At 36.7% G+C, this 21467-nt stretch overlaps 2 protein-coding genes across 3 annotated transcripts in view; both read right to left on the bottom strand.

Annotated features, from left to right (window-relative positions):
• The window catches only part of LOC140047391 (neuronal acetylcholine receptor subunit alpha-10-like), a 57574-nt gene extending 51066 nt beyond the window's left edge, over nt 1-6508 (bottom strand). Inside the window, exon 1 of the mRNA XM_072092394.1 lies at nt 6042-6508. The gene's annotated coding sequence lies outside the window, so the exon portion shown is untranslated. The remainder of the gene's footprint in view (nt 1-6041) is intronic.
• Nucleotides 6509-6612: 104 nt separating this feature from the next.
• LOC140047389 (uncharacterized) lies at nt 6613-21018 on the bottom strand. 2 transcript variants are annotated; one of them, XM_072092391.1, is made up of 6 exons: nt 20937-21018; nt 18185-18648; nt 17881-17948; nt 17176-17309; nt 15918-16144; nt 6613-9956 (listed from the first exon to the last, which is right to left on the bottom strand). In XM_072092391.1, the coding sequence occupies exons 2-6, from the start codon at nt 18560-18562 to the stop codon at nt 9708-9710; spliced, it is 1056 nt and encodes a 351-aa protein (XP_071948492.1). In that variant the 5' UTR covers nt 18563-18648; nt 20937-21018; the 3' UTR covers nt 6613-9707. The 2 variants fall into 2 exon arrangements, with proteins under 2 accessions (XP_071948492.1, XP_071948493.1); XM_072092392.1 differs by having other exon boundaries at nt 15930-16144.
• Nucleotides 21019-21467: the final 449 nt, after the last annotated feature.

Here is a 21467-nt window from a genome sequence, read left to right as displayed (position 1 = left end):
TTATACGCATGCGCATGATCTTTGGTGGTGCCGTATTTAGTGTAATCGGAAAGTCACTAATGAAATGTATATTCACATTAACTACTACCGTAGTTCAGAGTAAAGACTGATGCCGTTAATAGATATAAAAGTCAATGTCTTGTATCTCTGTTGCTAAACTGTGCAGTAAGGTATCAGTTACCAACAAATTAAATTTCGTCATGTGCTTTATTACATCATGAGAGATAATGTTATTCTTTTGATAATGTCGTGATTGTTGCTCAATGGCGACCCATTTTTATCTTAAGAGATCTTTCTTCACTCTTCTCAAACATATTTTCCAATCGCACGAGGTTGACAATATACAGTACTATCCAGAATATATCACCCTTGCACGCGTATTGTCCGCGGAAAATATTCGAAAAAAATCGTCAATATTCTGCGAGGGTCGATTACGTAACAGTTTAGCAGCTACTTCCTGCTGCTGGGAAACTACCTTTTGTTCTTTCATGCCTATCCTCTATGGGGTGCCATTGGTGCCATATTTGCTTAGAAATGATAATATAACGTCTGTCGTGGTTATATCAGCGACATGTACGAACCAATTTGTTTACGACTTATGCGGGCGTAATCCGACGAAAAATAACTACACCTTTGTAAAAATATTAAATAAGGAGAACTAGCCCGAACTTTCTTTCTTTGTTAAATGCAAGGCCTACTTGTTCCACTGTCGCTGCATTAATGAATATAGTGTTTTAATACTGCGTAGAATGCCACTGTAAAACCCATATGTCAAATATCATCAGTAATGAAAACCCGCGTTTTATGGCCGACAAAGTTTAAGTTATCAAAATATTAATCCTTTTACCAGGCAGTTAAACATGACAGATTTACTGGAATCAATTCCTAGACTCTGGCCCCACAATTAATGGTGACCCACAGTGTGACCATTCAAATGGATGTTTTAACGGTTAAGTCCTTTCGCCGCGCCAAACACTTCACCTCATCAGCCAGGGTTTGTCCATCTACGCCTGCGTAAACATCACAGGTGTGTTTGGTCAACTTTGCAACTCGTTTTCCAAAGTAATCAGACGGCTTTAAAAAGTATTAAGAGAGATCAATGGACTATTGCAGAGGTTGTTTATTCTATGATGAGACCGACAGAGCAGGTTCACATTTAAAATTACTAAAGTTCAGATTGTATATCAAGCTTAAGTTGATAAAAGACATTCGCATGGACACACACTTGTCATTTCATAGGCACGGTATGAAGCCATTAGCACCGTATTTGATAGTATGATCGTGACGATTTGTCTAGAGTGTAAAGCTTGGTTCTCTCACTAGGATGTAATGCAAGAACGAAATCGCAACGTAATGTTTGGTTTCCACTAAAGCTTGGTTTCCACTAGGATATAACACAAATAAAGCTAGCAATAGATTATTCGAATTGTCGCTTTTGATTGGTCACTTCACTTGCATTGTGGCTTACGTCCTTGCGTTGTGTCCTAGGAGAAACCAAGCTTTAAAGACACACAATGATTTAATGAGTAACTACTGTACAAGCGATGGATTATTTTCACTGTCGCATGTCATTGGTAAACTCGCTTGAAGTACGTCTACGTCCTAGTGGGAACCAACCTTAAGTGATTTGACCATTCACAGGCGATGGATTATCGAACTGTCGTTTTGCGTTAGTCAAATCGTTTGCGTTGCAGTGTCCACATTATACACGTAGAAATGCAGCGACGGAGAAACCAATTTGTTTAAACTTATGAAAATAATCCGTAAAAATAATCCAATAAATAATTATTTTTATAAATCTACATTGCTAAATTTAATAATTTAATCTTACAAATAGTAGGCCTAATGATACTAGGAGTAATAATTTGTTTTTTAAAGTTATAAGACGGTTTATACGGCGATTGGGGGGGGGGGGGGGAAGACCCAGGTCTTTTATTTGAAATAATTAAAGTTTGTATTGTATATCATGCTTAAATTGATACAAGACACATGTAAAAACTTGTCGTTTTTAATACCTTGCCCGAGGGAAATGAGGTATAATACATTAAATGTCACATATTGTTACTGCAATCAGAAAATTATTATACTGTAAAAGAAATGGTTAAATAAATCAGAATTGTTCAAATGTTTTCGAATTTCTACAAAGATGTTGTCATTTAAAACTAACAGAAACTTTTATTTTATATTATCTATTGATATTTTATCTAAATGTTCAATTATGAATTTAAAAGGTACGAGATTGAATGTATACCTATGGCAAATAACCTATCATAATTATCAAGATTCATTTTTCAACCAATATGTTGTTCTTATTTCTTTCTGTCGCGCGTATTTCAACATGCATGTTACGTTTGTGCGGATCACCGTACTCGTCATGGCGACGAGTTCAAATCTTATGTGTTTTTGTTGTGTTTCATCTAGATAAGGTGGAATTGATAGGAGTGTATCATTGATGAAAGTTGTTCTATTATTTTAAAGCTGCGGTTGATCACATGGACCTTAAAGTGTGTCTTGTAACTCTTCATCCCAACCTCCTTCATGCCATTGAATGAACCGGGATGAAGGAACCATTCTCAGCGATCAAGTAACCGATTTTGCAGCTTTCAGTATTATACACTTTAACTCCTGTAGGCCTAGATACAGTTTAACTGAATAGTCCGTTAGATTCTACCTAATGACAACTACAAAATTGGTTGATCATTAGGGGAGCTTCAGTAACTCCCCATCTCAAACGTCCTTCTGCCATTGAATGAGTCTACACAGAACCAAGGGAACTAACGGGATAGTTAACAAGAGTTAACTTCTGTAAAATTTGACATCGTGATTTCGCTATAAATTCTATAATGCATCTGCTTGAAAAATGTCGATCTATATTAAATCAATTGCGTTTAGCTTTGTCAATTTCAAGACATAATCAATTAAGGTAAATTGAGGTCACTCGATGTAGAACACGAGTATAGACGACGCTCATACACACAAACGACATCATTTCATTACTTAATTTAACCTAAGCTAAATCATGTTATGTCGTCATTTAACAATCAATTCCCTTACTTATTTTCTCATATTATTTTTTGTTCATACAATTAGCCTAAAAAGCATAAGAAAATATCGCATAATATATCAAGGTAATTAATACAATGGTGTATACAGATAAACAGACTTGAGTTCTCCTCACCCCCGATAAATATGAACGCAATGAAACATAATAAAGAAATTTAAGGGTATAATAGGCCTCCAATTTCAATTCTTTGGAGGCGGAAGTTATGGGCGGGATGGTAAATCTTCTCCTTTAAAAATGTATTGTCGGGCCAAAAACATTAAAAATGAAGTTTAATAAAATCGAACATTGAATCTAATAATAGCTAGGCCACTTTGTAGTTTTGATAAAGTTAATCACTTCCATGGAAAAAGAAGTATCTTTTCACTTGTAAAATGACAAAATAAATGTTTAAATTCAACCAAAAACCAATTTGACTATTTTTTGCTTTAAATTACAGCCTTTTCATGGAAAATAATTTGTTTTTCAATCCAATTTTTGGTCAAAGTGAATAACTATTTTGTGGCATTAAAATGGCATATTCAGCCAAAAGTTGTTTAAGAATTATTTTTTTCCTTTGAAGGAATATGAAAAGTATGGAAACCTCAAAGAAACATTGTTTTATTGTAAAACAAGAACAACACTAATGAGCATCTAAAGCAATATCATTATAAGCCTACTAATTAAATTAACGTTGATTTAATTCAATCCAATTGTTTTTCTTTAATCAGAAACACTGGAGGTTTAACAAACAAACGCCTATAAAGTACGGAGTTCGTATTCTAACTACTTCAGATTTGTTCATCCTTTTCAATCAATCAGGAAAGTTGTAATCGTCCTCCCTCTTATCACAGGTTTAGAATTAAATGTCATAGACTTTTTCTATGAACAAATAAAAAATTTATAAAATAAAAATTGTCAGTATGGGAGTGACACGTTATGTCCCAGACAGCATGAGAAGTGGCAGATGGATGGCAACAGCCAAGCCAAGAATCTAGGCCTACAAATGTTATCGATTAAGTTTTATCGGGCGTTGATCTACCCTCGGCGGGTAAGAATAGTATTGATAATTATCAGCTAACCTATGGTTATATCTTTAGAACTCGGCCTACATTTTAAATAGTGTGTATCTAACTTAGTTTATGTAATATTGTAGTGTTGAAACAGATCGCCTTTAACGACATCGAAATTGTCCCATTAGGTTCCAATATGTATGAGTACCCTTACTTAACGTTATTTATACCAATAGCAGTTTTCACAACGAAATATTACTGCGTATGCCTATTATTTCATTCTTTAAAATTGTCAGAACGATCATCATAAAAAAAAAATGACAAAATGATGACGCCATTTAAATTACTTTCAAAATGTTAATCACCCATGGTGTGTTTCAATTCTTGTCATATACATAACTTCCTTTAAAAATAACTAATTAACATTCCAGGTGTGTTAATACGCAGGCAACACAGTCCTACTAATAGTGCTAGTAGAATATACTAATTGAATTATATACACTCAAGACACTAATTGAATGCGTCACTAAACCATGTTTCAAATCTGATTATGATTCGGCATTTTGACGTTCGCGACGCGTTCAAGACCTACACTCCAAACGCGTTTTAAAAGTAATAATTGATCATACGAAGATGTGTTACTGTAATGAACAAATGATGTTAGTTTTCCAAGTTTACTCAAGCAGTAAACAACGTCTATAGCTAGTTTTATTTATAATTACTTCGTCAGAGAGACACAAACTTAACGCGCACGTCCCAAGATAAGTCGTAATTTTACGAACAGCGTTTGTACGCACGTTTAAGACACCAAATGTTAACGGTCGCGTACTAACGTTGTACTTTTATCAGCGTTTGTACGCGCGATTAAGACACAAAAAGTTAACGCGCGCGTACTAACGTTGTACTTTTATTAGCTTTGTACGCGCGAATAAGACACACAAAGTTAACGCGCGCGTATTAACGTCGTCTTTTTTATCAACGTTTGTTCGCGCGATTAATATACTCAACGCGCGCGATTTTGTTAATCGTTTGTGAATCAACAGTATTTATCTGCGGCAAATAACATAAGACAATAGTGTCTTTAAACACTCGTAAAAAAACACAATACAATATAACTGAAATCGTAAACTTGTGATTATTCGATCAATCGCTACCCTTTTATCTTTGTTTTATTACGAACATACAGTTTATGAGTAATTTTGTTGATTGTCAAATCATTACATACGGTACGATAAAACATCAGTATGTACTAAACTAGGCCTAAATATTAAGGCTGTGGACACCGAGATGTTTCTTTTCACCGGTGTTCTTTTTTACTTACACTTGCGCGCACCTGGGTTAGCTGTTTCTTCCAATTATATGCATATTATATGAATTAAATACAGGCCGTCCAATAATTGAAAATAGATACTTTATTATTTTGAAAATGGTTTAGTAATTTAGCAGGGCGGATCATGGATGGACATCATATGGTTTCGCTTAATGACCAATACTAATTAGTTGCATACGGTAGTTCACCACTCGTTAATATCACATTACTTTACCAGATTTGAGACGATACTTGTAATTCCAGGTAAATTTATTGGAAATACATCTCAGCTCGAACAACCATCGTGTTCAATTTGCGTAATACATCTTATCCTATTTAGGGTAGTTATCCTGAGGGAGGGAAGGGGTGATAATCTTTGGGCTAGTTCTATGGGGAGTAGTTATTCACCGGTGGGTAATATTGTCTAGAGGTATGTAATAGTTTTCCTATAAGAATGTTATGTAATAAACTCCACCAGATCGCCTCTGTGCATGATTTAAATTAAATACATCCCTGAGCCCTATTAATGCTAACTTCACGTCCTACAATTGGCAACCGTTCGTATAGTAGCATTACCATAAATGCATTTGTTGGATGCATAATACAGTAAAATATTTAGGACCTATAATACAATTTTGGAAGACATAAAAAAATGTGTATAAACATAGTACGCACGTACCTGAACAATAATTTTATAACAGTGTCAATATCATCAGTTTGTTGTTTTGAACGTAACACGGTGTTTGACGCTACAGAGCCGGTTAGAAATATGTGTTGTATGTCGGTGGTGGCGGGGTAGTAGTGACTATTTAAAATGGAAAGTGAGACGAGCCGTGTTAACAGCTGTAATATCACAACAGATAAAAGATTTGTGATGTCATAATTCAAATTGCATGTGTGCAGACTACGAGAAATTGAAATGAGTGGAACGACCGCGTATGAGGATTATTGAAATCTGTACATTATAGGGATTTTCTCTGTCCACAGTGAGGGCGATATTGTCCGCAACAGGGGCCCTTCCATATAAGGACTGTCTATCATAAGGACTTTTTTCCACAATTAAAGGCGCAATTGTTTGTCCATAGCAAAGCCATATTAAGGTCTACAATTGCATTTACATATACTCAGATACTATTCGTAGTGTCGTCTTTCAAAACATTTGTATAATATAATAAATATTAATGAGCATTGGATGATATTGCACAGACCTAGATTAGGGCCGTAATCTAGGTCTAAAAAAAACTCTAGGCTTATAAACTTGTTTGACCTACTATTTTAATATTCCAAGTATATATTGTAATTTTATGTACATTATATGCAGTGATGGCGTTCCATACATTATATACATTTTTATGGTACAAAAATGTGATGTATTCTATTCTATTATTTCAATTCCTAATTCTATTATTAGTCACCTTTTTATTATTTATATTTAATAACACGTTATTTGGCGAGCTCATTTCAAATTTCCGACGACCAAAAAACACATGCAATCGTGCATCTCTTCGGTTCTATCAATACATTTTACAGAAGCTCCAAGCACCATATTTACTTCATTCAGTAGGCCTAAAATTGTCGGCCTCTCCGTATGACGTCACTGAACCTTTCATCACAATGATACAACTACCCACTCCCATCCCCATAACTAAATTGCCGAAATTTAGTTTTCATTGTATGAATAACAATATGGCTATTTTACTAATTATCCTATAGTGACTACTAATCTCAGAGCGACAGAGGGCGTGCTATTTAACATTTCAGCTCATATTGAACATACAGCAAACTCGAGATTTTAATTAATTTAATTTGGGAAGTCACCAATAAATTAATTTTCCTAAAAATCAATATGCATATTGGAAATATGCATGCTATCTTCTTGCAAAAGACAAATCAAACAGTACTACACTTGAACTTGAAAGAAATTGAAACTAATTTTTAACTCTACAAACTAACTTCCCACTCAACTATGTTACTAACCTATAATTTACATTTAAAAGATTTGGAATGCTATTAATTTGTCAGATCTATTATACATGGTAAACATCTTTACATGTCAATATGGGCTCACCAACATGTAGACCTATGCATACGAATTACGCGCAGTTTCAATTTGTTTTATCTTTTATACTGGGTGACCTCTTCAGTCAAAGACTGATCTCCCAGAGGGCCCAGTTGGTGATCAGTGGCTGTGATGTACTAATACACCAGGGTGGGTAACCCCCTACTCGTCTCGAAAGATGTACTAGGTTCTTTAAAGTGCACACGAGCAAGTTGTGTACACTGGACCTACGGTTTATAGTCCTTATCCGAGAAGACTCGTTCTACCACCAGAACCATGGAGTGAGTGAGCCTCGAACCCCTGCCGATGTTAGGGCTACGTGATTACGGTTCCACTGTCTTAACCGCTCGGCCACTCACTCTCTTAGTCAGTTAGCAGTACAGTTTTTCTCTTCGCTAGACCACTTCTACAAAATATCTTCATGATATATACATATTTTACAGTAAAGCTTGTCTACACTATCAAACTAGTTTGACAAAAAAAGTGTGATGTGCCCAAATATGGTAGTGATATGACATCATCATATTTTTTGTCACACAAAGTTTGATAGTGTAGACAGAGCTTAAGAATACGTTTTAAACTTCAAAATAGTCACTCATTATCAAATACACTTATTGAATATTGCACTTGATAAGTGTATCATATTTCGGACAAGCAATACTTATTGCTAATTTCGTTACATACACGTCCACCACAAAGAAAAGAGTGACGCGCGCATACAAAAGCTGTGCCATTTTCATCAGCATTTGAACGCGCGCGTATACAAACGCTGAGCCATCACTATCGGCATTTAAACGCGCGCGTTAAAATAAACCGTGTCTCTTAAGTAGGCCTAATACTGACAAATTTCAATGATTTTAATCCATCATCAACAAGGGTTTATACATTTTATCCGTAATCGGCAGTGACCCAGAAAACACAGTCATGGGACCTCATATGCTAGTCAAAGACCGGAGCGAGTGTGTCTACATAGTTTGGATAAAGACGCTTCGCCCCTTTTTTAGGTGTTTTGAAATAAATCATTTTTATTTCCAATGCATAAATATTTATTAATTAAAAACAGTTTTGATATATTAGGTGATTAGGTCTTTTTAGAACCCATCCCATAATCTCTAGATTTGCTTCCGAAAGTTTGAGTACAGTGAGTTACACATGTAATGACGTAATTGTATGTCGGTGTCATTGACGACTTATAGCACCATGCTTTAAAGACGATTTTCCACTAGGCGAATTTGTTGGCGCCAATCGTAAGCTTATACGCATTCGTATTCATGTTTCCATCTCCCAAATGCCTCTCTACGCATGCGTATATAAGCTGACACTTTCAATTCGCGCGAACAAATTCGACTAGTGGAAAATCGGCTTAACGTTACCCTGTCCCGGGGCGATTTTTTTCGTACATAAGTTGGGGACCTCTCGATGTAAAAGAATTACAAGATAGCCGACCTACTTCTTAAATATAACTGAACCTAACCCGCTAACTGAATCTCTCCCCGTGAAATAAAGTTGTTCTTCGATTCGAACCCCATACATCGACATGCAAACACAGCTCGATGGAAAGCGTTTACATATAGTCAGTTCAATTCTTACGTCAACACCTATCGCATATGAATATATATGAATATGAATTATTCATATTGTTTCGTGACGTTTCATGAGGTTATGTACGAAAAAAATATCGCGGAATATAATTGAGAATATTTTACATTATTTATCAGATTACTTTTAGGCAGATTTTAACTCCGGAAACTTGGAAAACATCGAACCACCAAATGAAAGCATACTTAGGAGGGCGTTTAATACTTCGTAAACAAAATTGTCTAACGCCATCACAATTTGTTTAAATCAACTACAAAAAGTTTTTAAAAAGTATTTACCAACGCGATCGGTATACGGCAACAACGCAAGTACGTGTAAAGTTTTCGTCTGTTTAAAGTGGCTTTTCGATCCAATGAAAGCAACACGCAGCGCGTCAGTACGAGTTTTTATATATTCACGATTTACGCAAATTGTGTCCAGTTTTACAAAAATATTACGAATATAAAAGTTTCATTAGGCCCTATATTTATAGAATATCAAAAATACGTGTTCCTCCGGCAGGTCTGGTTTGCCGAATTAAGTTACTTTTAATGGCTAAAGTGGGCAATGTATGTTCGACAAACAGGGATTCGGGAAAATTGGCGAAACAAACATTATTTAGTTAACTTGTCCACGTTATACAGATGCTAATTGTAATACTGTTAAAATGCTGCGTGATCGCGTATGCGTCTACTTATAATAATCTCCTTAAGTTTGCAAGACCTTTTGATTAACATAAATAGGGTCTTTGATTTCGTCCAGACCAAGGTAAGAATTGTGTGGATTAGGTCGCGGCAATGTTTCCTTCGGTCTTTCAATTGGCAGGGGTGCCGCTTCTCTTTCGTCAACCTGTTTCTCTTCGTTTATTACGCCTTCTACACTCGTTACTTTACACTCAACATCTTCTTGTACAGCACCGTTGTTGTCAAATGATTTATCCTCTACGGTTGTTAACTCCTGTAAAAAATCAAGTAAGCTTGTATAAGGCGAAAATATGGACGTTCAGATTGTACCACCGTAAAACTTCGAAATGAAGTCTCAGAAGAAGTCCATCTCGAAAAAAGCCCCCTCTTTGGTCTGCAAAAGTAATACCGAAAAAAGAAGCTCATCTGCAAATCAAGCACATTGACTTACTTTCGAGATAGACTATTTTGAATATAAGGAAGAATGTGATGATTTAACCAGATAACTTATAATGCAGATATGATGTATGATAGTTTATATCGTACATTAATTTTGTACGGTACTTTGATCACAAAATATGTAAAATTGGAAGGTAATGTCTAAAAAATCCTATTGTCATAGTAGCAATTCATAAAATGTACAGCATTCATTGCGAAAAGAACCTCTCTTTTTAGTTTGCAAAAGTAATATCGAAAAGATAATTTTACTATATAAAAAAAGGAAGAAGCCCATGGGCTTCTTTACGAGGTTTTACGGTATATTAAGCAAAACCACAGTAGCTACATAAAGTTTCAGAGCTTTTTGATTAACTAACAAACATAATACTATTTCATCAATTAGCATGTAACTTTCATTTTAAAGTATGTATTGAGTGGATCCAGATTTGGAAAATAAAGACCTGAGGTTAACCTATCATTATATAACACCTAAATAAATTCCTGATTCCTGATTGGACGATTGTGGGTCACACAACGTGCAATAGTACTTCTTTTATCTCTATATCATAGACAAATTATGCGATACAGCCGCCCTTACGTACATGTTCAACACATTGTGACGACTGTTGTAAAAAAGCCCTGCCTTAATAGTACGACAGGGACTGTGGAACTAGCGTATTTTATTGTTACTTATTGTGCGTATGCCAGGCATTGTGACGTATTTCCTCGACACAATTCTGGTGAATTGTAGGTCTAGTCGACGACCAACGACACAAATACGTAGTCCTTCCATATCAATCACCGGTGAATTCTAGGTCTAGTCGACGACCAACGACACATATACGTAGTCCTTCCATATTAATTACCGGTGAATTGTAGGTCTAGTCGACGACCAACGACACAAATACGTAGTTCTTCCATATCAATCACCGGTGAATTCTAGGTCTAGTCGACGACCAACGACACAAATACGTAGTTCTTCCATATCAATCACCGGTGAATTCTAGGTCTAGTCGACGACCAACGACACAAATACGTAGTTCTTCCATATCAATCACCGGTGAATTCTAGGTCTAGTCGACGACCAACGACACAAATACGTAGTCCTTCCATATCAATCACCGGTGAATTCTAGGTCTAGTCGACGACCAACGACACATATACGTAGTCCTTCCATATTAATTACCGGTGAATTGTAGGTCTAGTCGACGACCAACGACACAAATACGTAGTTCTTCCATATCAATCACCGGTGAATTCTAGGTCTAGTCGACGACCAACGACACATATACGTAGTCCTTCCATATTAATTACCGGTGAATTGTAGGTCTAGTCGACGACCAACGACACAAATACGTAGTTCTTCCATATCAATCACCGGTGAATTTTAGGTCTAGTCGACGACCAACGACACAAATACGTAGTTCTTCCATATCAATCACCGGTGAATTCTAGGTCTAGTCGACGACCAACGACACAAATACGTAGTTCTTCCATATCAATCACCGGTGAATTCTAGGTCTAGTCGACGACCAACGACACATATACGTAGTCCTTCCATATTAATTACCGGTGAATTGTAGGTCTAGTCGACGACCAACGACACAAATACGTAGTTCTTCCATATCAATCACCGGTGAATTCTAGGTCTAGTCGACGACCAACGACACAAATACGTAGTTCTTCCATATCAATCACCGGTGAATTCTAGGTCTAGTCGACGACCAACGACACAAATACGTAGTTCTTCCATATCAATCACCGGTGAATTCTAGGTCTAGTCGACGACCAACGACACAAATACGTAGTTCTTCCATATCAATCACCGGTGAATTCTAGGTCTAGTCGACGACCAACGACACAAATACGTAGTCCTTCCATATCAATCACCGGTGAATTCTAGGTCTAGTCGACGACCAACGACACAAATACGTAGTTCTTCCATATCAATCACCGGTGAATTCTAGGTCTAGTCGACGACCAACGACACAAATACGTAGTCCTTCCATATCAATCACCGGTGAATTCTAGGTCTAGTCGACGACCAACGACACATATACGTAGTTCTTCCATATCAATCACCGGTGAATTCTAGGTCTAGTCGACGACCAACGACACATATACGTAGTTCTTCCATATCAATCACCGGTGAATTCTAGGTCTAGTCGACGACCAACGACACAAATACGTAGTTCTTCCATATCAATCACCGGTGAATTCTAGGTCTAGTCGACGACCAACGACACATATACGTAGTTCTTCCATATCAATCACCGGTGAATTCTAGGTCTAGTCGACGACCAACGACACAAATACGTAGTTCTTCCATATTAATCACCGGTGAATTCTAGGTCTAGTCGACGACCAACGACACATATACGTAGTTCTTCCATATCAATCACCGGTGAATTCTAGGTCTAGTCGACGACCAACGACACAAATACGTAGTTCTTCCATATCAATCACCGGTGAATTCTAGGTCTAGTCGACGACCAACGACACATATACGTAGTTCTTCCATATCAATCACCGGTGAATTGTAGGTCTAGTCGACGACCAACGACACAAATACGTAGTTCTTCCATATCAATCACCGGTGAATTCTAGGTCTAGTCGACGACCAACGACACATATACGTAGTTCTTCCATATCAATCACCGGTGAATTCTAGGTCTAGTCGACGACCAACGACACAAATACGTAGTTCTTCCATATCAATCACCGGTGAATTCTAGGTCTAGTCGACGACCAACGACACATATACGTAGTTCTTCCATATCAATCACCGGTGAATTCTAGGTCTAGTCGACGACCAACGACACAAATACGTAGTTCTTCCATATCAATCACCGGTGAATTCTAGGTCTAGTCGACGACCAACGACACAAATACGTAGTTCTTCCATATCAATCACCGGTGAATTCTAGGTCTAGTCGACGACCAACGACACAAATACGTAGTCCTTCCATATCAATCACCGGTGAATTCTAGGTCTAGTCGACGACCAACGACACAAATACGTAGTTCTTCCATATCAATCACCGGTGAATTCTAGGTCTAGTCGACGACCAACGACACATATACGTAGTTCTTCCATATCAATCACCGGTGAATTCTAGGTCTAGTCGACGACCAACGACACAAATACGTAGTTCTTCCATATCAATCACCGGTGAATTCTAGGTCTAGTCGACGACCAACGACACATATACGTAGTTCTTCCATATCAATCACCGGTGAATTGTAGGTCTAGTCGACGACCAACGACACAAATACGTAGTTCTTCCATATTAATCACCGGTGAATTCTAGGTCTAGTCGACGACCAACGACACAAATACGTAGTTCTTCCATATCAATCACCGGTGAATTCTAGGTCTAGTCGACGACCAACGACACAAATACGTAGTTCTTCCATATCAATCACCGGTGAATTCTAGGTCTAGTCGACGACCAACGACACAAATACGTAGTTCTTCCATATCAATCACCGGTGAATTCTAGGTCTAGTCGACGACCAACGACACATATACGTAGTCCTTCCATATTAATTACCGGTGAATTGTAGGTCTAGTCGACGACCAACGACACAAATACGTAGTTCTTCCATATCAATCACCGGTGAATTCTAGGTCTAGTCGACGACCAACGACACAAATACGTAGTTCTTCCATATCAATCACCGGTGAATTCTAGGTCTAGTCGACGACCAACGACACAAATACGTAGTTCTTCCATATCAATCACCGGTGAATTCTAGGTCTAGTCGACGACCAACGACACAAATACGTAGTTCTTCCATATCAATCACCGGTGAATTCTAGGTCTAGTCGACGACCAACGACACAAATACGTAGTCCTTCCATATCAATCACCGGTGAATTCTAGGTCTAGTCGACGACCAACGACACAAATACGTAGTTCTTCCATATCAATCACCGGTGAATTCTAGGTCTAGTCGACGACCAACGACACATATACGTAGTTCTTCCATATCAATCACCGGTGAATTCTAGGTCTAGTCGACGACCAACGACACAAATACGTAGTTCTTCCATATCAATCACCGGTGAATTCTAGGTCTAGTCGACGACCAACGACACATATACGTAGTTCTTCCATATCAATCACCGGTGAATTCTAGGTCTAGTCGACGACCAACGACACAAATACGTAGTTCTTCCATATTAATCACCGGTGAATTCTAGGTCTAGTCGACGACCAACGACACAAATACGTAGTTCTTCCATATTAATCACCGGTGAATTCTAGGTCTAGTCGACGACCAACGACACATATACGTAGTCCTTCCATATCAATCACCGGTGAATTCTAGGTCTAGTCGACGACCAACGACACATATACGTAGTTCTTCCATATTAATCACCGGTGAATTCTAGGTCTAGTCGACGACCAACGACACAAATACGTAGTTCTTCCATATTAATCACCGGTGAATTCTAGGTCTAGTCGACGACCAACGACACAAATACGTAGTTCTTCCATATCAATCACCGGTGAATTCTAGGTCTAGTCGACGACCAACGACACAAATACGTAGTTCTTCCATATCAATCACCGGTGAATTCTAGGTCTAGTCGACGACCAACGACACATATACGTAGTCCTTCCATATCAATCACCGGTGAATTCTAGGTCTAGTCGACGACCAACGACACAAATACGTAGTCCTTCCATATTAATCACCGGTGAATTCTAGGTCTAGTCGACGACCAACGACACAAATACGTAGTTCTTCCATATTAATCACCGGTGAATTCTAGGTCTAGTCGACGACCAACGACACAAATACGTAGTTCTTCCATATCAATCACCGGTGAATTCTAGGTCTAGTCGACGACCAACGACACATATACGTAGTCCTTCCATATCAATCACCGGTGAATTCTAGGTCTAGTCGACGACCAACGACACAAATACGTAGTCCTTCCATATCAATCACCGGTGAATTCTAGGTCTAGTCGACGACCAACGACACAAATACGTAGTCCTTCCATATCAATCACCGGTGAATTCTAGGTCTAGTCGACGACCAACGACACAAATACGTAGTTCTTCCATATCAATCACCGGTGAATTCTAGGTCTAGTCGACGACCAACGACACAAATACGTAGTCCTTCCATATCAATCACCGGTGAATTCTAGGTCTAGTCGACGACCAACGACACAAATACGTAGTTCTTCCATATCAATCACCGGTGAATTCTAGGTCTAGTCGACGACCAACGACACAAATACGTAGTCCTTCCATATCAATCACCGGTGAATTCTAGGTCTAGTCGACGACCAACGACACAAATACGTAGTTCTTCCATATCAATCACCGGTGAATTCTAGGTCTAGTCGACGACCAACGACACATATACGTAGTCCTTCCATATCAATCACCGGTGAATTCTAGGTCTAGTCGACGACCAACGTCACAAATACGTAGTTCTTCCATATCAATCACCGGTGAATTCTAGGTCTAGTCGACGACCAACGTCACAAATACGTAGTTCTTCCATATCAATCACCGGTGAATTCTAGGTCTAGTCGACGACCAACGTCACAAATACGTAGTTCTTCCATACCGTTAAGCTTGTTTTCTATTAGCAAATAAATTCGCGCGGATCAAAAATTCTTGAGTTCTGATTGGTTGCGCATTTTTCACGTCACAAAAATTAAGATGAAATTCTTAATACGCATGTGCATTAGTCAAATTCGCCTAGTCACGGAGAAGTAAGTTAGCTTAGTTCATTTATTTGTTTTAACTTAATATTTCATTTCACTTACCTGCTCACTTACATTTCTATCCATTTTAGTTTCTTTTATGTAGAACCACGTTTTTATCGTTTGCCTCATTGTCATTTTTTTCATCGGTTTTGCTTTACACCCTCCGTTTTTTCTTCGATGATTGCGTTTTTTGACGATTATGATGAATATAGTGAACAGTAAAAAGACGGCAAACACAGCCAATATTATAAGTCCAAGTACCTTCAAGTCTATTCTTTTATCTGTATCTAACAAAATAAAAATAAACATATTTTTAATAATAATTAATATGCAAGCATGAAATAAGTTCATGATGAACGGGAAAGAAAATAGAAATAGTTGTATAATAGTACTCCTCTTTCTCAAACCACCTGAGCTGACATTCCTTAACCTCTGTCTACACGATCATATGTGATGTGCCCATATATGGTAGTGATATGACATCATCATGACCATATATGGGCACATCAAATTTTTTTGTCAGATAAAGTTTGATAGTGAGGACAAGGCTTTAGATTAAAAAAAATAACACACGTAAATATTTGTTATGTTATATGTAATATGAAAATAGAAAAATAAATGGCGTGTGTCTTTTTTCAGGAAATGACGTTAATTTTTAGAAGAAAAAACTCGATCAAGCATCGTTATAGTCACAGTTCTGCAAATATTGGCTTTCATTCAGTTTTCAGTCATCTGTGACCTTTACGGTATTATAGAAAAACATAAACTGAACTATCAAATAAAATTACAGAATGAATTGAACGTTGTATAACTATATAGTTACAGGATGTATGCCTATTTTTAGATAGTTTTTAGGTCTTGAATTGTCTCATTGTTCGTTGCTTTGAGCGCTTTTTTGTTGTTATTTAACACTTAGCAGGTCCGTATTTGTGGAATAGACTAGAAAATTGTATTTAACAATCTGTTTCCTTACATAATTTTGTTTAGATACTCACTTTTTTATTTATTTTTTAAAATTTTATTTTGTTCAATTTGCTTCTCTGTTATTTCAACTATTATTGTTTAACTGTTGTTATTTTATTACCATCATTATTACCATTATTGAATAAATGTTATTGAACTAAAATTAAAGTAAATGTGTGTTTATATTACTATTATATATTGTTAATAGTATAAAAACAACTTGATTACCTGGTAGGGTTACTGTGTTTTATTTGTTTACCTAATTGGTGCCGGCCTGGCAAGGATTTGAACTAAGAATTGCGTGATGAAGTACGGCACTAAGCTACAATACCACTACTGTGATTGATAAACTTACCTTCAACTCTTATTGTTTCGAAAATGATAGTGGCATTGATATCATCCATAAGGGTTATACCATTGACAAATGCTATTAGCATCGCATTCTCACAATAAGCCTTTTTCGTAGTAATTTCACACTTAATAGGATTACTAAAACAAAGACATAAAAAACAATAAAATAATTTTTATTTTAAATTATTCATTTCCAAGTATTTACTTATATTTCAAAAAAAGAAATTAAAAACTCCGAACTATGAAGCCGTAGATAGTTTGGTCGATTTGCGACATCAATAATGTTAATTTAACCTATTATAGGTTTGAGTTTGGTTTGGCAATGTTTTTCACGTCAAGAATCAATTTCTCCGATTCCGGTTCTGTTAGCACACGGCGTATTTGAATGTTTTGGTGTGAACGATCCACGCAAAAAAAAATCTGGAATCGACGAAATTATGTCCGCCAAACATTGCCAAACCAAACTTAAACGCATAACAAATAAACAATTTATGACCTATATGTAACTTGTGCATTACATACTTTTTCCACTAAGTCGATTTCGATTTCGAATTTCCGCCAAGATCGTGCATCCAAAACACATTGCGAATCCTAGAATCGGACGAAATAGGGTCCGACGACCAACTAAAAATTGCAAAACCAAACTTCATCACAGGTATACAAAAATATAGGCCTATCTTAAATCTGACGATAACCTTAAATTACTGACCTGCAATCACCACAATTCGCATCGATCATGTCAGGATTCAAAAAGCTCCTTTTATACGCTGTTTCCACCTGAATTAAATTTTTATTTAAAAAACAACGTTAATTGTGTTTGAAATAAATGTAAATAAAAGCTTGGTTCCCAGTCTTAGGACGTAAGTCGCAAATAACAAAGTCGTTGGGAGTGGATGGAAATATCTGGAATCTCAACAGGATATGATCCTGTCAGAAACTCATATTATATTTATCATAATGATATTAATTATGGCATAAAATTAAATCATCATTGATTGAACTGATCATCTTACCACCGTTTTACAATTATCGTCGTGTTGTTGTTTGATGTCGTACTGGCAGACGAAACTTTTACTTTTTCTGCAATCATTAGCCTTAGGAGGCTCGTCAGTCGGAGTAGATTCTGTTGTTTCTGGGGTTGTTAGCTCTGTCGTCGTCAATATTGCCATTGTTGTAAGGTCTTCTGTAGTTGTTTGCACTGTTGTAAGATCTATCGTCGTTTCAGCATCAGTGGTGTATGATACAACTGTAGAGATAGGAGGTGGTGTTGTCATCCGGGTATTTACGATTAACGTTGTTCCTTCAGGATACTCTGTTGTTTGGCCATAAGTAAGATATAGGCCTACATTTGATAACAGTACAAATATACAAATCCTCATTTTGAATGTCATTATTTGGTACACACTAAAATTGTTGGTCCGCTTCCAGACTTCACTCAGTCCGGTAATTATAGGCTGTTGCTATTTGATTGAATAATCTGTAAATTAGAAACAAATATTAATTTATATACATGGTAAAAGTAATATTATTTGACAAAATTCATCAACATTTTGACACATTGAGATATATATATTCGTTATGTTTATATTTTATTCTGTTACATGGTTGAAGTGTAGAGAAACAAATAAAGAAAACAAACACATTATCTGCATTGTCTGAAAAGAAAACAATGTTTTAATAATTATTTTGGTTAATATGCCAATTTAAGGCATAAATTAAAAAAATAATTTACCTGAAAAAACTGTAATTTAAAGCAAAATATATATATATTGTCAGTCAGAACAACAAAATGACATAATGTGCATATCGCACGACCACAACAATCATGATGTCAACCTTTGATCGTAAAACTCGATGTGTGTTGCGTTGCATTCCAAACAGTAATGGTAAATAGAACAAGGAAGTTAAGTATGTTTATGTTTTTTTGTTCACAGAAGGTTTTGTACAATGAGCTACTGGTACTGTCACGTCATGCTTGCTTCGAAGAAATATACTTATATAGTTATAATTTTGTCGTTTCCTTATAGGAGTGTATTTAGGTGTGAAATGGGCCTGTTACCATGATGTTTACATAGCGATGTTTCTGATAGCTTTTGATTCGGTGTCAAATTCAATTAATGTAATTCGTTTACGGATTGTGTCCGGATTCTGTGACGCATAACTGGTTTGTCATAAAATAAACACAAACTTGGTTTGACAATATGTCATTGATTTACCGGATCATTGTGTTTATTATTTGTAAAGTAGCAAAGTTCAAATCGAGGTATTTGTCTACTACAGGTGGACATATACTAGCGAAGATACCCGCCCCCAGTTGTTACAATCTCGCCGGTTTTCAAATAATTTATATTTTAAAACTTTCCCAGTATAGCAATAGAAAACCAGGCCATATACAAGGCTGCAGTCGCGTGCGCAAATTTGAGTTTACCGACCGACCGACCGACCGACCGACATTAGCTGTAGAGTCACGTGTGCACGCGACTAAAAATAGCAAAACAATTGTATAAATTAAATGAATAAACACAAAACACATCCTTAAGTGGTGGAATTTAGACACCATTTTGGCCGCCATATTGGATTCAAGATGGTGGATAATTTTCATCTGCAGTTTAACAATTTCCCAGTACAATTCCGATCATTTTGAAACCCTCGGTATTATGAAGGTCTACAATAGCAAACTATTGTACAACGCGAAACAACTCTACACACTTTCTTTCTCCCTTTCAGAGGCAGACAGATACAATGATACTATATCCTCTTCTTCTTTTCTTCAATCAAGGAAACTTATACTGTCCTCATACAGGACATCCGACGATGACACAGCGACCTCCACCTCCCGGGGAAGCAAACAAAACCAACAAGAAAAATACAATTGTTTATGTTGAATATTTTTCTCAGAATGATGCACCGTTAGCTAAACTAGGCCTATAGTAAAATATTATTCTGGATCAATCGATAAATCAATAGTAGGCCTATTCTGGATCAATCGATAAATCAATAGTATAGGCCTATTCGAAACATACTGCAATAACGATATACAATTACATATTTTTATCTACATTGTTTTAGTGCACATGCTTCTTGATACCGTGGTTTGAACAAGTTTTTTTTTTATATAAAACAATAAAAAAAAATCAATTAAAACTACTCTGTCTATTGGATCCAGAAAGCTTGGGAGGAGGTAAGCGAGGCCTTACACCCCTTTTTTGAAAGGTTTAAACAGGAACAGGTGTCTCGAAATGTGTATCTGCAGAACTTTCTATACAGTAAAGCACACCTTGAATCCCCTCTACACCCCTCGCAAAATAACCATAGGGCCTATACCCCCACTCTGAATGCGTCAGAAATAAATGGTATTTTTATGCATCCCATCATATGATAGATATAAAAGAACTATACGGTATATGCCTATAGTCCGTTTGGTGGTATTGAGATGAACTCCTAAAATTAACGATACAGATAGTTCACTATAATATCTCTATGAATTATCTAATAGATAGTACGATGAAAATCCATCTCATACTGTAAACATTGTGTATAGATTCGTGCCATAGATCGTATAGACACCGCAGGCGTCATCAAGGAAAGCAAACATACATTGTACGTTCTAATATCTCACTCAATGTAAAAATACACTTCATAAAATATTTTGTAAACAAACCTATTAACCTTATACAATAAATCTTCATTTTCATATATTATAGGTTTGTAATGTTTAATAATAATAAGCAATGTCACTAAGTTAAAAACTGAAGGTAAACTTACCAAGATCATGAAAATAAGGTGAAAGCATTTAATAGGAACATTAGCTTGCAGCAGGTAATGGTGGTCTACTATGTGTTTGTATACCAAGAGCATACACTCCGTTTCCTGTTCGAGTCACTGACTTAGGAGGCTACAACAGTAGGTGGTATTACAAATCATCAGCATGTTATTTATTTCCTGGTATATTGTAGTTGAATAGAATAAAGTTGAACTATAAAACTTGCACTGAATTGAACAGACGGATTTCTATAGACATGGGCCGGCTATCCTTTATTGTTTATTCAGGACTGAGTAAGCCCGCAGTCACTACCTAAATCCGTGTCCAATGATTTCTTTGTACTGTTTGTATTTTTTAAAACTTATTTTAACCAGTGACCATCTGTAAGTTTGTCGTCAGTTTTTGCTCTCCGTCGCGATTTTTACGTTTGTAGGCCTTTCATTCATTCATTCATTTATTCATTCATTTATTTGGTCAAGATCAACATACAATACATGATAACATAACAATACAGAAAGTTAAAACTTGAGAAT

This window comes from Antedon mediterranea, chromosome 4, assembly GCF_964355755.1.
Source record: "Antedon mediterranea chromosome 4, ecAntMedi1.1, whole genome shotgun sequence".
NCBI classification, from domain to species: domain Eukaryota; kingdom Metazoa; phylum Echinodermata; class Crinoidea; order Comatulida; family Antedonidae; genus Antedon; species Antedon mediterranea.
Note: the sequence above shows the minus strand (reverse complement) of the source record. Positions and strands in the feature narration are given on the sequence as shown.